General features: G+C 38.2%; 1 protein-coding gene across 3 annotated transcripts in view; it reads left to right on the top strand.

Moving 5' to 3' along the window:
• Positions 1 to 17,970, top strand: part of LOC126198537 (eye-specific diacylglycerol kinase) — a 679,131-nt gene that overhangs the window by 557,280 nt on the left and 103,881 nt on the right. For 2 of the 3 annotated variants that reach the window (XM_049934938.1, XM_049934937.1), the window contains exons 14-15: positions 16,633 to 16,864; positions 17,652 to 17,894. In XM_049934938.1, the coding sequence (XP_049790895.1) occupies positions 16,633 to 16,864; positions 17,652 to 17,894 (475 nt within the window). The remainder of the gene's footprint in view (positions 1 to 16,632; positions 16,865 to 17,651; positions 17,895 to 17,970) is intronic. The other variant, XM_049934939.1, reaches the window with a different exon arrangement.

The raw sequence follows: 17,970 nt of genomic DNA, 5'->3' as shown, positions 1-17,970 counted from the left end.
TGAAGTATGCAGTTTATTTGCTTACTTAATGTGTCACTTATTTATTGCTTGAACACAGACATTTACCTGCAAGAAGGAAGTGTGATGACTACTTTCGAACTTGAATTGGCTGTGTATTTTGAAACTTACCTAATAATAGTATAAAATATTGGTTACTGATTTTTGTGTTTACTTTGCCATTTGTTTCAATTATTGATACCTAAGAATATGACAGTTCTACCTCTACAATGCAGGAAAGGATAGATTGCTCTTAACTGTAGAGATGACACGTCAAGTTGCAGACAGGCACAATTAAAAGAAACTCACATACTGCTTTTGGTCACAGCCTTCATCAGTAAAATACAAATGTACAAAATACAAATTGGTCAATGAATCAGTAGTTAAGCTCAGTAATTCTAGAGCAGAGGATTACTATGGTCTCTCAAATTGTGTTATTAAATATATTTGAAATCAAATTGTAATGCCACTGACTAAAATAATCAACAAAATTTTAAATGAAGCTAATTATGCAGAATGTTTAAAAATATCTATGGTTAAACCAGTACACAAGAAAGGAGATCTCCAGATAACTGTCAACCAATATCAATCATACCCATAGTATCAAAAGTAATAGAATACTGCATGCATAAACAGATGAGTCAATATTTTGAACATAATGATATACTTATCTCCTCACAGAATGGTTTGTAAAATGAAGATATTATCTGTGCAACACTGTTGGACCTCAGGAAAGGTTTTGATATGGTCTCCCACAATATTCTCATAAAAAAGCGCTACCACTATGGAGGGATAGAAAATGCTCTATACCTAACACAGTCTTACTTGGACAATAGAAAACAGTTAGTTAAGGTAAACAATCAAATTTCAGAATGTCTACCAGTTGTGAAGGTTGTACCTTAAGGATATATTTTTGGACCTTTCCTTTTCATTATTTATATAAAGGGTTTACAAGCAGTTGCACCATGTGATGCAGTGTTATATGCTGATGACACAACATTCATCACGTGATGCCAACCTTCAAAATGTCCAACACAGCATGGCAGTGGCAATGGAGAGATGTACTACTTGGTTTGAGTCAAGTGTACTGCAGAAGAATGATAGTAAAACTGAAGCTGCTGTATTCAGTCTGAATGCTGACAGTCATGATAACAAAACAGTAGAATTATTAGGATTTCCTATAGATCAAAAGCTTAGTTGGGATACCCACACAGGGAAGGTATGTGGCAAATTGTCACGGGTCATCTATCTACTGTATAAACTGAGGTTAAGTGTCATTAAAGAACTTCTGTTATGTGTATATTTTTCGTTCTTCCATTCCCAACTGAGTTATGGTATGCTATTATGGGGCAATTCTGTGGACTCAAAATTAGTGTTCAAATGGCAAAAGAAAGCCATAAGGTGTGTATCAGGACTTGGCCCATATGAATCATGTCGAGATTATTTTAAGAAACTGAATATAATGACAGTGCCTGGCCTGTATATTTACAACTGCCTTGTCTTTGTTAAAGAGAATTTGAGTAAATTTGACGTAAGAAGGATGGTCATGACCATAAAATAAGAAGTGGACGTACAATTAATATGCCATATGCTAGGCTTGCAAAGACACATAATGGATACAAATAGCTTGGTCCTATCTACCTGAAAATGCCTGCACAATGCCAGTAAATAAATTTAAAACTAGTCTTTCAAGGTGGGTAAAAAGTAAAGTAATTTACTCTGCTCAAGAGTTCCTTGAGTATGTGACAAATGACCAACTTTCCATTAGAGAATGAACAATAAATTAACTGCTAATTATATATATGCCACACTGTGCAACTATTTTATTACTGTTGCATGTAACTATTGTTAATTATATGTTTCATTATTTACTTGTCATTCACTGAACTATGTAGGTCATTTATCTTGTAACTGATGTATTAGGAAACTTTATGTTGTTATTGGCATTTGCTTAAATATGTATTGTATCATTCTTGGGTTATTCTATTGTAGTTAATGACATTTGTCCAAGTTTATATTATTATTATTATTATTATTATTATTGTGTTAACACTGGCTTGCATGTAAATATGTTCAGAGGTGGAATAAAATATTTGTATTTGCATCAGTAAAATACACACACACACAACACGAACACAAACAACAACAGCAACAACAACAACAACAACAACAACAACAACAACAAAAAAGCACCACCAGCTCAATCACTCGGGCTGGACGGTAAGTTCTACTTCTGGCTTTGTATATTTTACAGTAACTACTACCAGTCAAAATTTCTTGACATCTAGCTCCAGTTTTATTGTTCCAACATGTTTTGTGGTGTAAACATCATCATCAAACAATTATCACAATTCAGAAACATTTAAGTTTAGCAAACAAAGATTTTTTTTTCACAGTACTGGTGTCTAGGCATGTGCTGTATGATGCTGCTTTTATTCACCTTATATCTCCTTTTGTGGTGTGCTGTTCTTCTTACATCAAGAGAGTGGATTGATTTTGGCACCAGTGATGATACTGATGAATCTCAAAATGTTTCCATTGTGTCACTGAGTTTAGTTGTTTCTGATATCTACTGCTTTCTTTCCATCTTTGTGTAGCCCAACAGTGATCTGTCCCCTCCTCTTTGAGCTACTCTAAGTTTCCAACATTGGATTCATTTAATGTCCATGCCTCATAGCAATAAGTTATTACTTCTAATATACATAGGTGAAAAAATGTTTTCCTCTTCCTGGCCAACATCTTAGACTTGAAATCTAAAGAATATCTTCCGTATGCTTGCCATCCCTATTTGACATGCTGAATAATTTGGTTTTGAGTCTCCTTTCAAATTTTCAAGTTCATCCAGATATATTTTGTGACCCTTTGCAGGTGTGTGCTTCCAACACATAAAACACTGCTGCGAAAATATACTGAAACACCGTAAAATAATTAATGTAGAGTAATCAAATTTTGGAAATACATTTGTCTAGGTAAAATATTTTGAGTGATTAACATTGCTAGATAACAGGTTAATTCAAGCAAGATAAACCATTGCAAGCATGAAATGCTGATACATTAATAACTGGGTAACCATCAGAATGTTGAATGCAAGCATTCAAACATTGTGTTGTACAGGTGCTCAATGTCAGTTTGTGGGATGGAGTTCCATGCCTGCTGCACTTGGTCAGTTGGTACAGGAATGTTTAATGGTGGTTGTTGATGACACCAGAGTTGTCCGACAATGTGCGATATGTGCTCGACTGGAGACAGATGCAGGCTGGTAATGAAGCAGGCCAATGCAACTTGTCGACACTCTGTAGGGCATGTTGGTTTACAACAGTGGTATGTGAGCAAATGTTGGAATGCACGCTACAATGTGTCTGAAATAACCAATTTATGAGAGTTCTTTGTTTCACTGTGGTGCCAACTGCTGCTCAAGTTGCTGCTGCAGGTTCAGTATGAAGTGCCAGAGCCACACACTTAACACAGTGGTATTCCCTCTAGGTAGTCATGCAACATGGCCATCTGGAGATTGATCTTCTTGTGACCATACATTCTTGTGACCACCGTTGCCAGCAATCATGTACAGTGGCTATATTCCTGCCAAGTCTTTCTGCAGTACTGCAGCAGGAACATCCAGCTTATCATAGCTCTATTACGTGACTTTTTCAAAACTCAGTGAGACATTGATAATGATGTCTTTGTTGCCTTAAAGGTATTCTTGACTAACATCAACGCTCCATGTTCAGTCTCAAAGGTAGAGTGTTACAGTGTGTATTTAAAGTAACCTGATTTGCATCCTCATAGTGGTGCTACTTGTGCAATTCTTATGTGACTGTCATGAAATTTGGATAGACACATCTTTCAAATGTAGAAACACACCTATCAACTTTTATGTTACACAACTCATTCTCAGTGTTGCAGTTTTGTTCCCATGAGTGTTTATTTCCCTCCAGTGGTCATTCATGCATTATGATCTTGGTTTTGTCTAGATCATTTTTAGTCCAATTTCAGAGCAGACTAACACCAGTTTTTTAACTAATATTTGAAGCTCTTGTATGCTATTTGCAAATAGAACAATATCATGAGCTAATCTCAAGTTATTTATTCCATTTCCCAGAACAATGGATTCCCTTTGTTTTCCAATTCAAGTAGATACTGCTTTTTTTTTTTTAAGACTGCTGATAACAGTTTTGCAGGTAAGTCACTTTGTTTTACTTCCTTTTCAGTGGGAATTGATTGGTTTCTTCAACAGAACTGACAGATGCTGTGGAGGTTGTGTATATGTTGTATAAGATTTTAATACAGCTGTAGCATTCCTTGTCCTGAGAGCCTCAGTTTATGATATGATACATATTTTGTGTTAATTATAGCTCTCAAAATTAATATAAATTATAAAGAGTGTGGTATATTAGGAATTATTTCAAGTTCCTTTTTGAATATATGAGAGTTTTTCAATGTCTGATTTTTTGTATAGTGGTAGCTTATTGCGAACTCTTACTTCTGACTGGATAACTCCTTTTTAGGGTTTCATGCCTCGGTCTGTAAAAACAGAACCCTTATGGGATCACTTCGTTGTCCGTCTGTGTGTTTTACTGATATGAACCTTTTTTCTCAGGACTGGGTAGGTGCATCAAGTTGAAATTTATGTCACATATTAAGGTCTATGGTTCCTAGGCAGTCTAAAATTTTTACGCTTCTAAGTAACTTCAGTCAAAAGACAAGACCATTTATGTCACATGTTTTGGTACTCAAAACCTCTCTCGTCAAAACCTCTAGGATGCTTCCTGCAGACCTAGAGTAATGAAATTTGGCAAGAAACTAAGTTTCACTGATTGTATCACATAAAAATTATCTTTTGTCATTAGAACATATACATTGCATTAAACATTCACCAAAGAGTAATAGATGAACATTACTTAATGCAAACATAAAATGTAAGTTTTACTCATGTTGTAATAAGTAAATAAAAAAGGTTTTATTAAATCTTCTCCCTCAACATATATGAACTGAAGTTCCTTGATTGCTTCTTCTTGTATGTCTGGGCTAGTCTGAGGAACTACTGTAGAAATTTTGATACAGTCTCGGAATTAGTGGGACAAATATCTTGCTAGTATCAACATCGGTAATAACCAAAAATCATTGAGATTCCCGGTTTCCAGGATGGATAAACAATATATATATATATATATATATATATATATATATATATATATAATTAAGTTACTATGGAATCCTCAGTGCGTAAGTCCTACTCGCACTTGGCCAATTTGTCCTTCTTTAACACCCTTTTTCTCTAGAACATTTTAGCACATCAATTCAAATTTATGTCACATACTAAGGTCGATGGTCTCTTGGTGGTATAAAAATTTAAGCTTCTAAGACAGTGCAAGCAGAAGATAGAGCCATTTAGGTCACATATTTTGATAGTTGAAAAGTCACTCATCAAAACGTATAAGGTACTTCCCGTTGACCTAGAATCGTGAAATTTGGCAAGAAGCAAGGTTTCATTGTAAAAGTAAGGGGGAAAATACAAAATTGCCAATTTTTATTATTACATCACACAAAAATACTTCTTTTGTAATTTGTTATCAACTCAAAATTAAAACATTCTCAAAATTCATGAAATCTGTGGAATATTGCCAGCATCAATGTTGATAACAGGCAAAAATTGTCGCTATCTTTGATTTCCATAATTCATTTGAATAGAAGTCTCAGTGTGTGTGTGTCGTACTCATATCTGGCCAATTGCATTATATTGTGAGTTATTGAGTCCTTGTGAAGGCTTTGCTTCTGTCTTGTGTCACGACTGTGACTTTCCGAGTTAGGAAATGTTTTTAGTTGGTGATTACAGATATAATCAGTGGGTGGATGTTCCAACTTTTGAGTGTCAATGTCCCAAAGGTCATAAATAAGTTTGTACAGGATGTTCAGTTTTGTAACTCCACAGATCAACCACACTTCTTGTTTTTGTAGTTTTAAAACTTCTTCCATGTTTGCAGTATTTCCCCAGAATATTGTACCATAAGAGGCCAGAGAATGGAAGTATGTGAAATATGACAACAACAATGTGTCTCAGTCAAGGTAGGCTGAAATAGCTCATAGCTTGCTGCACTTAGTTTCTTGAGCAGGTGAGCAGTATGTTCATTCCATCTTAATTTATTTTTCATTCACAGACCAACAAATCTTACATGTGAAGTGTCATTAATTTTCTGCACATTGATATCTATTTCAAGAGCTTGTAGCTTGTTATTTACTGCATTAGATTTGTTGTAAAAGGTTTAATGGTAGAATATTTTCTGTGAACCATTTGTATACTTGGTGTGTTGCTGTATCACAATTAGGGAAATACCTGGATGGAAACATATGTAAAATAAGGGAAATACAACCAATTACCTAAGGGAATTGGTGTGTGGCATACAGAAACACATAATAGAAAACAGTTAACACTAGCTTTCAAGCTCTTGCTCTTTTTCTGATAGGAGTACACACAAACACGATTGTGGTAGTTAAGAGACACATTGCCATGAACATGTATGTCTGGGTGTCTCGGTGGTTGCATGTATGAATTTGTGTAATCTTGCCAGCAAAAGAGCAAGAACTCAAAAGTTAGTGTTAATGGTTTGTTACCTGTTTCCTGTTGCCTGTTTCTGTGTGCCACATGTTGTGTTGTTGTGGTCTTCAGTCCTGAGACTGGTTTGATGCAGCTCTCCGTGCTACTCTATCCTGTGCAAGCTTCTTCATCTCCCAGTACCTACTGCAACCTACATCCTTCTGAATCTGCTTAGTGTATTCATGTCTTGGTCTCCCTCTATGATTTTTACCCTACACGCTGCCCTCCAATGCTAAATTTGTGATCCCTTGATGCCTCAGAACATGTCCTACCAACCGATCCTGTCTTATAGTCAGGTTGTGCCACAAACTTCTCTTCTCCCCAATTCTATTCGATACCTCCTCATTAGTTACGTGATCTACCCAGTTGATCTTCAGCATTCTTCTGTAGCACCACATTTCGAAAGCTTCTATTCTCTTCTTGTCCAAACTATTTATCGTCCATGTTTCACTTCCATACATGGCTACACTCCATACAAATACTTTCAGAAACGACTTCCTGACACTGAAATCTATACTTGATGTTAACAAATTTCTCTTCTTCAGAAACGATTTCCTTGCCATTGCCAGTCTACATTTTATATCTTCTCTACTTCGACCATCATCAGTTATTTTGCTCCCCAAATAGCAAAACTCCTTTACTACTTTAAGTGTCTCATTTCCTAATCTACTTCCCTCAGCATCACCCGACTTAATTCGACTACATTTCATTACCTTGTTTTGCTTTTGTTGATGTTCATCTTATATCCTCCTTCAAGACACTGTCCATTCCGTTCAACTGCTCTTCCAAGTCCTTTGCTGTCTCTGACAGAATTACAATGTCATCGGCGAACCTCAAAGTGTTTACTTCTTCTCCATGAATTTTAATACCTACTTCAAATTTTTCTTTTGTTTCCGTCACTGCTTGCTCAATATACAGATCGAATAACATCGGGGAGAGGCTGCAACCCTGTCTCACTCCCTTCCCAACCACTGCTTCCCTTTCATGCCCCTTTTGACTCTTATAACCCCCATATGGCTTCTGTACAAATTGTAAATAGCCTTTCGCTCCCTGTATTTTACCCCTTCCACCTTCAGAATTTGAAAGAGAGTATTCCAGTCAACATTGTCAAAAGGTTTCTCTAAGTCTACAAATGCTAGAAATGTAGGTTTGCCTTTCCTTAATCTAGCTTCTAAGATAAGTTGTAGGGTCAGTATTGCCTCACGTGTTCAGATATTTCTACGGAATCCAAACTGATCGTCCCCGAGGTCTGCTTCTACTAGTTTTTCCATTCGTCTGTAAAGAATTCGCGTTAGTATTTTGCATCCGTGACTTATTAAACTGATAGTTTGGTAATTTTCACATCTGTCAACACCTGCTTTCTTTGGGATTGGAATTATTATATTCTTCTTGAAGTCTGAGGGTATTTCGCCTGTCTCATACATCTTGCTCACCAGATGGTAGAGTTTTGTCAGGGCTGGCTCTCCCAAGGCTGTCAGTAGTTCTAATGGAATGTTGTCTACTCCCGGGCCCTTGTTTCGACTCAGGTCTTTCAGTGCTCTGTCAAACTCTTCACGCAGTACAATATCTCCCATTTCATCTTCATCTACATCCTGTTCCATTTCCAAAATATTGTCCTCAAGTACATCACCCTTGTATAGACCCTCTATATACTCCTTCCACCTTTCTGCTTTCCCTTCTTTGCTTAGGTAAGTGGTGTGTTACAGTTTCAGTTGTAATCTGCACTGAGGATTCCAGGCCCTTGATTAAGATACTTGTATTATCGGCAAGCATTACTATATTTGCCATGTTATTTACTGATGCTGGTAGATCATTAATGTATAACAATAATGAAAATTCCTAGGTGGAGTAATATGTAATTAATTTTATATCCGTTGTCTTCATGGCAGACTTCTTTCGAAAGTTCTTGTTGGTACTACTTTTAAACATATTGGTGGATTCAGTGTTTATTATTGCAGCAAGCCTAACTTGAGTGTGTTCATGAAGTGTTTTTCTGTTGGTGAGTTTTATGATTGATGTTTGGCAGTTAAGATCTGGTACAGCCTGTATTTGTACATCATTATAATATATGGGATACAGAATATCATTGTCAATAGCAGTCTTGGTGTAGCCATCTACCTTTTTTTGAAATAAGATAGTGGAGTGTAAGTGAAATCAAGACATTGATGTTTTTATTTGTCTACAATTGCTATTGTTTGATACAAAGTCAACATTAAAAACTCCACTTACAGTCATCTTACTGTTACTCTTGTAAAGTTTTATAAGTACTGTTTCTAGCTGAGCATGTCACAGAAAAACCTAACCTAAAATGTTTGCATGTGAAGTTAATCTGCCCAGTCAGGCAACCAAGGCTATTTTCAAGTACAAAAACACTTTAGAAAACTTGCAGTGAGAAAAAAATCACATTCACTTCAATAGAAATTGCCTAAAAAATAACGTCATTCCAAATTATTTCAAGATTGACTCAAAACAAACGCAAGAACCACAAAGAACCAAGCATGCAAAAGCTGTGGGTGAAAAATGATTGGAAAGAACTTTATAGTATAAAACAGATGTTCAGTATACAACTTTATAGTGCAGAATTACAGTTGAGAAAGATGCTTCGTAGACTAGAATAAGATTCCATTACTGAATTCATTAAATGAGACTGCTATCAGGTAGCAGCGAATTGTAGGAATAGCCCAACATTCAAACTTGACAAAAAGCTCCTCAAAATTCTCGAAGAAACGTAAACATTCAACTGTATTAGAACACTTCAAAAAACAGCAGAATTTATGCAACATGTCAAAAACATAAAAGTTTCTGAAGGAGTCATACTTGTGTCATACAACGTATGAAACCTAATTCCTTTGTACCAATAGATCCCACACTACATATAATTAATGTCACCCTACAAAAGCACAAAAAAATCCCTTCCACAAATGTTACTGAAATAATGGGCCTGTCAGAATTCATACTGTGGTGCAACTATTTCAAATTCAGCAATGGTCTCTACAAACAAACGGATGCCTTGCAGTGGGCTCAGACCTTTCCGGATTGTTAGTTGGAATGCTTATAAGTGACTTAGAAGAAAAAGTTTTGAATGCCAATCACCACACTCTTAAAAACATCATTCACTGCTACAGATAGGTAGATGATACTGTCATTTTGATAAATGGCATAATGAACCAGCTATTCAACAACTCTCATAAAAATAGAACGCTCACAGCCGAACACCAAGCAGGTGACAATATAAATTTTGTAGATCTTATGATTAGAATAAAGAATAATAGAAACCAACATGAAATTTATGTGAAGCCTACCACAACACATACTACCATGCACAGCTCCAAAGCCCACAAGATGGGAGCATTATGGTATATGATCAACTGAGCAATCCAGCTACCACACTCTGAAGTTAAATGTGAACAAGAAATTGGAATAATAAAACAAACAACTATTGCAAATGCCTATAACAGCTCCACTGTAGACACCTGAAAACACCCAATAGTGGCAAAGCAGTCACATCACAAAAAAAAAAAAAAGAATATAGCATCTTCCATACAATCCCATTTCTGGGTAGTATTTCATATCAGATTGCCCATGTCTTCAAACGAAAAGGCATAAACATATCCTCTACCACCCACATCATGGTTGGGAAGAAGTTATCTCACAACAGCAACCCACAGAGTCCACTTACCCATGCAGGTGCATACAAAATTGAATGTTCGGGCTGTAACTTTCTAGATAGGCAAGACAGGCAGATCATTTGAGATTAGGTTCAAAGAACACAAGGCACCACTAAAAAATAAAAAACACCATACATCAACAAAAGTCACCCACCTGCATGAAACAAAACACCATGTCAACAACACAACTATCCTTCATATCCAACATAAAGGTTAAAAAACTAGATATCCTTGAAACACTCCAGATGTACAAACACCAAAGAAAACAACCTTAATCCGTATTAAATGACAACAATTACGATAGTGCCATCTCTGTTTTCACAATAGCCTACTTACTAAATTTGAATTTGCAGTGCGTGCACACACACACACACACACACACACACACACACACACACACACACACATTCATTCATATTTACCACAAAATAGTTAGTTATGTTATCATGACATTCCCCAGGTCAACAAGGGAATGGCTCATATACAAATATACCATCACACCAACAGCTTGTACATCTGTCAGGTTTTGACTCTTTGTATATCACCTAACCGTGTAAATTGAATATCTATTTGGATATTTTAAAAGCATAACCAGTGTATTACTTCAACCTTCACTTAGTTATAACATGTCACAAATATTGTCTTAAGAAGCCCCTGCTCTGAAAAATTTCCTCTCCTCCAGTTACCAATTACTCACCTCACCCACTATTTCTGAGTCTCTCTCTCTCTCTCTCTCTCTCTCTCTCTCTCTCTCTCTCTCTCTCTCTCTCTCTGTTTCCTGCCCCTCCCCCCCCCCCATCAGCCTCCCCCCCCCTCAGCCTCCACCCCCCCCCCCTCCCAGGGGGTCCACAACTCTTTTGTGGATACGTGCGTGGCGAGCACGGGGCCCCGAGCCATTGCAGCCTTCTTTCTCTCCAGGGCTGCATTTCCTTTCCCTTCCCCTCCTTTCCCCTCCTTGCTCCTTTCCCCTCGCCCTCTCCTCTCCCTCTCTTGGTGTCCTTGCTTATGTTGGCCCCCGCTATCCTCCTGGCTCTGTTGGTTTTCCAATTCGGCTTTGTTGCATAATCATCTCCTCCTTTTGGAATTCCTTGGTCCCCCTCTGGGGTTTGACCTCCATTACAAAATTTCTCCTCTGTAGTGTGAGCCATTTGGGGAAGAGCACCTTACCTAGTGTCTCCGACGTGCGCCCTCCTGGTACATTCCACCTTTTCTTTCATGTCGTTGTCTGATACTAGGGTGCATAGCCAGCACGGTAGCCAGCCCGTGTGGTGGGGTCGCTATGTACCCTTTTGGTTGAGCCCCCTGAACACACACAGATCACACTTCTGATACCTGAGCTGTGACCTCCTCATGCATGCCTTGGAGTGGTTGCTCGTCATCCTGGAGCATCGGAACTCCCGGCAATGGCCGCCGTGCCAGACGGCCCTTGCTGTGGCTGGGTGGCGCCCATGAGGAGAGCCCCTGATTGGAGTGGGTGGTATCAGGGCGGACGCTATGCAAATGAAACGCATACGGGTCCAGAACTCTGGCCGTTATTCTGCGGCCATCTCTCTGTTTGGAACTGATTCCTCAAGTGCTGCTTCTCGTGCCCCTTCGGCCTTCCCTTCCATGGCTACCCCCTGGGAAGAGGGTCAGGCCCGTCGGCTAGGGGCAAAACCTTTCCCCCGTTATCTAGTTTGCACCAGGACTGATGGAGATACTTTCACCACTACCAAACCTTTATTCTTTGTGGAAGACAATGCTGTTGTTTTTTACACTGATGGCTCTAAATCTGCTGATCATGTTGGGTATGCCTTCACGTCCTCTGTTGGAGCGGAAAATCATCTGCTGCCACCTACATGTGGGGTGTTTACTGCTGAATTGGTGGCAATTTCCCAGGCCCTTACCTTTATTAAACAGTCCCAACACAACCACGTTTTGTTATGTACGGACTCGATGAGTGGCCTTCTTGCTATTGACTGGTGTTTTTCGCGCCATCCCTTGGTCTCTGCCATCCATGACCATCTCGCTGATATTCACCGTGCTGCTTGTTCCATTGACTTCCTTTGGGTCCCTGGCCATGTAGGTATACCGGGTAATGAGCTCGCTGATCATTTGGCTGGGGGAGCAGTCACTTACCCCACGTTTTCTGTAACCCCTCCTGCAGTGGATTTACGGCTTCACATCAAATCCCACTTCGCACAGTCATGGGCCAATTCTTGGGAGGCTACTCCCCTGTCTAATAAACTTCGAGCGATTAAGGTGACACCAGGCCCGTGGCGTTCTTCCTTTCCCCTCTCCTGAAAGGACTCGACCACACTGTGTCGTCTCCGCATTGGCCATACCAGGCTGACCCATGGTTTTCTTTTGCGTGATGAACCACCCCCACTTTGTGGTTGTGGAGCCTTCCAGTCAGTAGCCCTCATTTTGGTTGAATGCCCCATTCTTTTGGCTCTGCATGCTAAGTACAGATTCCCCCACACTTTACCTTTGATGTTGGCTGACAATTCCCGGATGGTCTCTCTGGTTCTTGGTTTCCTCCGGGAAAGTGGTTTTTATTCTCAGTTTTAAGGTTTTTAATCTCTCTCTGGTGTTGGGGCAGGGCAGTGAGTGTTTGGGTGTCTCCCACTGTAAGCCGTGTTTGGAGATTCCCGATTCACCTCCCTGACCGAGATCCTCTTTTCTTCCCCTTTTACTCTGTTTTTACCCCCCCCCCCTTTTTTTTTAAAAAAGGACTGGTTAGTCTCCTTTTCCCATTTCTACATTCTAAACCTCAAACAACCAACCAACCAACCATCCTCCTCCCCCCTCTGTCTCTGCTCCATCCTCGTCCTCATATTTTCCATGAATTAATTTAGTTATTTACTCTCTGCCTCCATCCTCCATTTCTATTTGTTGTGAGTTAATTTAGTTATTTCGATATTTTCCAACTGAACAATAAATTATCTAATTCACAAAACTCAGTAGTTCCACCGAAACAAAACCAACAATTTGTTCCCCATGTCAGCTTGGTATCACAAGTATTTGTTTGTATTACACTGTTCGACATGGGTTCTATTTCTGATATTAAAGTATGTGCTTCTAGACCATTTTACCGTGGGAAATTCAAATATGTAAACAAAATATTGTTTTCAGGGATACTTATTATGTAATATGTATATAAATCTATATTCACAATTCATGGCAAACACAGAGATGTTATAGAGAAATACGGGTATGTTGCCGCATCCAGTAGTGATAGAACATGATAATTTCTTGTGCAACAGTAGGTGGGAAGAATCAGACATCATTAGGTTATCCCCCGCCAACCTATGTCGTTAAGACCACCTGAAACATTTCACTAACTCGAACGGCAACAGTCGGTTGCTGCCTCGGCAGTAAACCTTCACGCCTCCTAGGGGCAGCTGCATATTGTTTACAACAATGGTGTTAGCCGCAATTTGTGTCAGTCTTAACGAGTGGGTGTTTTGGTTGACAAGTAACTGTCTGTCATATTTCCGAGCACGGTTGAATTTTTTAGTTCCTGTGTGTAAACTGATTGAGCCTGGTGCTGAAGGTAAAACGACTGCTTGTTTTTACACATCAGCGTTCCTTTAGTTCCCTACTATTAATTTAATACAGGTGTATTACCAAAGTGGTATTTTTAAATTTGCAGAAATGTCACGTCATCATGGATGTCGATATAAGCTGGACGACTTCTGCTACATCTGTGGGAAGTTCACTTTTGCCAGAAATAGGAAGAAAATTTCTTCAGTCATAAAGAAAGCATACAAACATTACTTTGGAGTAGAGGTAGGAGACCAAGATAAAGAATGGACACCACATTTCTGTTGTGCTACATGTTACTGCAAACTAATTCAGTGGTGGAAAGGCAAAGAGAATGTGGCGTTGTGTGCTGTTCCCATGGTGTGGAGGGAGCCTAAGGACCATGTTACTGATTGTTATTTCTGTCTAACAAAAATTCAGGGTTTTACAAACAAAATGTCGAAGAGGCACATTGTTTACACAGATCTGCCTTCAGTGAGAATGCCAGTGCAGCATTCCAACAACCTTCCAGTACCTTCAAGAGCTCGAGGTCAAATTCCGAGTGACCGTGAAATAAGTAGTACTGAAGAAATCACAGATGATGATTCTTTATATCACTACACAAGTGAGTCATCGCCACATTTGTTAACACAGGCAGATTTAAATGATTTAGTACGTGATCTAGGACTAAGTAAACAAAAGGTGCAGCTGCTTGGTTCAAGATTACAAGAGTATAATCTACTGCACCAAAGTACTAAAGTCGGTGTGTTCAGGCACAGAGAACATGCCTTTATTTCTTATTTTTCAACTGACAAAGCACTGACATTTTGCAATGGCGTTGCTGGCCTGATGGAAGTGCTGAACTTCACTTATATTTCACAGGAGTGGAGACTTTTCATAGATGCATCGAAAACAAGTCTGAAGGGTGTTTTGCTCCATAACGGAAATAAAATACCCTCTGTTCCAGTAGCTTACGCTAGTTTGACAAAAGAGAATTACGAATTCGTACAAAGGATGCTAAATTCATTAAAATACAATTAACACAAATGGAAAATATGTGCAGATTTCAAGGTAATTGCTATGGTACTGGGAATGCAACAAGGCTACACAAAGTATGCCTGTTTTCTTTGCAAGTGGGATAGTCGAGACAGAAATTCTCACTACGTGAAAAAGAAATGGCCTAGGCGAAGATGGAAAGTTGGCGAAAAGAATGTACAACGTGAAAGTCTGGTAGCTCTGAATATATACTACTTTCACCGATTCACATCAAACTTGGCCTGATGAAACAATTCGTGAAGGCCATGGATCCAACAGGCTGTGGGTTTGCATACCTAGCTACCAAATTCCCCCGTCTTTCAGCTGCAAAAATAAAGGAAGGTGTATTTGTGGGCCCACAAATCAGGGAGCTGCAGAAAGATGCAAATTTTGAAGCATGTTTAACTAATAAAGAAAAAACCGCATGGGACTGTTTCAAAATGGTGTCGGAAAACTTCCTCAGAAGAAGAAGAGCTACTAACTACAAAGCAATGGTGAAGGATATGATCAAAGCATATCAGGATTTGGGGTGTTTGAAGGTACATATGATGGACTCTCATCTGGACTAGTTCACAGAGAGTTGTAGTGACGTATCGGATGAACATGGGGAAAGATTCCATAAAGACATTTCTATCATAGAAAGGTGCTATGAAGGGAAGGGGGTACCTTCTATGTTAGCAGATTATTGCTGGAATATCATTCGAGAAAAGAAAGATTCACAATACAAGAGAAAAAAGTGATGTGCATTACAAGGCAGTGGCTCATTGTTTGTCAATTTTCTGTAATTTCTCATGTCAAATAAATGCTTCAAAGTGTATACACAAAGGTTACTGTGTTATATGTTAGATCCCACCCTCCATTAATGTGATGAACTTATAACATCATAAAGATGTGCATTTGTTTGTCGAATTTCACCTCACGTTTGCTGCACTATATCAGAAAGTGAAAAGAGAAATAAAATTGCGATTACTCATAAACTATCCCTGACAGAAAAAAACCAAAAACAGTTTTCAATTCAGCACTCAAAATACAACTAGGATCACAATATTTTTTATCAGAAATAGAAAAAAAGTTTTTTTTTTTTTTTTTTTTTTTTTTTTTTTTTTTTTTTTGTAGAACAGTGGTATTAAGAGTATATATATATCTTCATATCTTTAACTTAGTATGACTGTGTTACTTCATCATTTACTTGGCTATAACAAGTAACAGATGTGAGTTTAATGACCCCACATCTATAGCATATCCTAAACTTAGCTCTTTCTCACAATCCTTGTTTACAAAGCATGACAGTTTACATGTGATGTATTACAACAGAGAAAGGAGCTTGTGACCACTGGAGATATTCTATTTTAGTTGTTTTATTTTCACATTTGGATATATGTGTAGTTTTTAGTCAAAAACCTCCCCAAAACCATGTTCTGAAGTAGTGTGTTTGTTTTTCCACTAGACAGTGTCACAGGTTACACCAGAGTCATAACACAACACTCACATCACGCTAACACATGTAAATCCACCTGATGATGGCGGTTTAAACCTTAAAAAAGCATTGTAGATATAAATAAACAATGACTGGTAACAGGAAATTTGTTGTTTCATTCAATGTCAATAACATTCATGGTAGGGCCTAACCTAAAATGTTCACATTTGAATGTAAACATTGCAATATGTCCTTTTTTAAAAATTGGTGCTACAATAGTTAGATCCAATTTTGTAAGAAGATATTTCTTAGCTGCAGCAAACAAGTCTTAGTGATCTTGTAGGATTCATATTGAGTCATTGATTTTCTTTTCTATTAGACTGTTCAGCATCTTAAACTTCTGATGTTGACTGTTCCAGCCTGCACTGCAGAGAGGTTTTTCCGTGTGGACCGGGCACAGGAACATCTCCATTATGTTGTTGACATAGCAACAGAAAATCTTTATGTTCTTGATACTGAAACTGCAACAGTGCCTCCAACTCCAGAAGATGAAACAGTATTATCTTCACCCAACGCAAATGAACACAAACCGATAGCAAACAATGTCCTCAGAATAGAAGGGGCAGGAGGAGAAACCACACCAGAGTTGAGGTAAGTATATATCTTTGGGCTAGCAGATTAAAAGGAGGAAATGCACTGTTTTTAATATTTGCAAGTTGCATCATTTTAGAGAGATTGTTTAGAAATAAAATGATGAAGTAGAAATCACATTACTTAAATTTTACTTCTACTTTGGAAACCAATACAGATTAAAATATACTACTATACTCTTACTTGAATACTTTCACTAGTAGATGCTTGCAAAGCTATTCTGTCTGGTCATGAAAGCCAATATGAATTCTTATGTCTTACTCACTCTGTAGATTTTGAAACTAATAAATCTTTAATTTAAACTCATTTCAGATCTAAACTAGTTTACATTAAAATAAATTTAACAAGAAATCCAAACATTTACCACATTATACTCGAGCAGGAACTTATGTGACACATGAATTTGCTTTCCAAATTTTGTAAGTGAAGGTTTCATTCCAAGTACTACTAGTGTTTTGGTTAATATTTCTATGTGAATATTACCAATGTGTGGCAAATATTTGGATTCTGTCCAGTACGTCTTCTGACACAACTCTATACTGACAAATTCTTTCACTATTCTCTTTCAATGAAACAGTAGTACTCTCTGTTATTCACAATACATCACAATATAAGATAGTAAAGAAAATATTGCACCAACCTATATTATAGTTACAATAAAAGTTCTACAGAAATAGAACAGCACTTTGTAGATAACTTTAAGACTATTGAGATGCACTTTGCCCTTCTCTTCTCTGCTTTCTTGTTTTTCTTGATGTAGTCCCCTTCCTATATTTACAATCAACAGTGATGGATCTCGGGAAGATGACGGAAAGTTCGAACGTTCATACGGAACTGGGGGCTCGCGTGATGATGATGAGTCGCCCAGTTGGAGAGGGCCTAGTGAAGAAATGCTTAATGAAGAGCTAGCAGGTGGAAGAGTACCTCGTTCACATTCAGATGACATCATTAGTAAGCAGAAAAAGACGAGCCCAGAAGAGAAATATAATATGAGTCTTTCATCACCAGGGGGGAATGTTAATTATCTTAGGTACAGTATGTGCCACCCAACTTAATGGAACATGATAAGGTGGCACAGATATTTATGTGTGTACGTTTTTAGTTGA

The sequence above is a fragment of the Schistocerca nitens genome, chromosome 8, assembly GCF_023898315.1.
Source record: "Schistocerca nitens isolate TAMUIC-IGC-003100 chromosome 8, iqSchNite1.1, whole genome shotgun sequence".
In the NCBI taxonomy this organism is placed as follows: Eukaryota; Metazoa; Arthropoda; class Insecta; order Orthoptera; family Acrididae; genus Schistocerca; species Schistocerca nitens.
The sequence above is the reverse complement of the archived record's forward strand: the minus strand, read 5'-3'. Positions and strand labels throughout refer to the sequence as shown.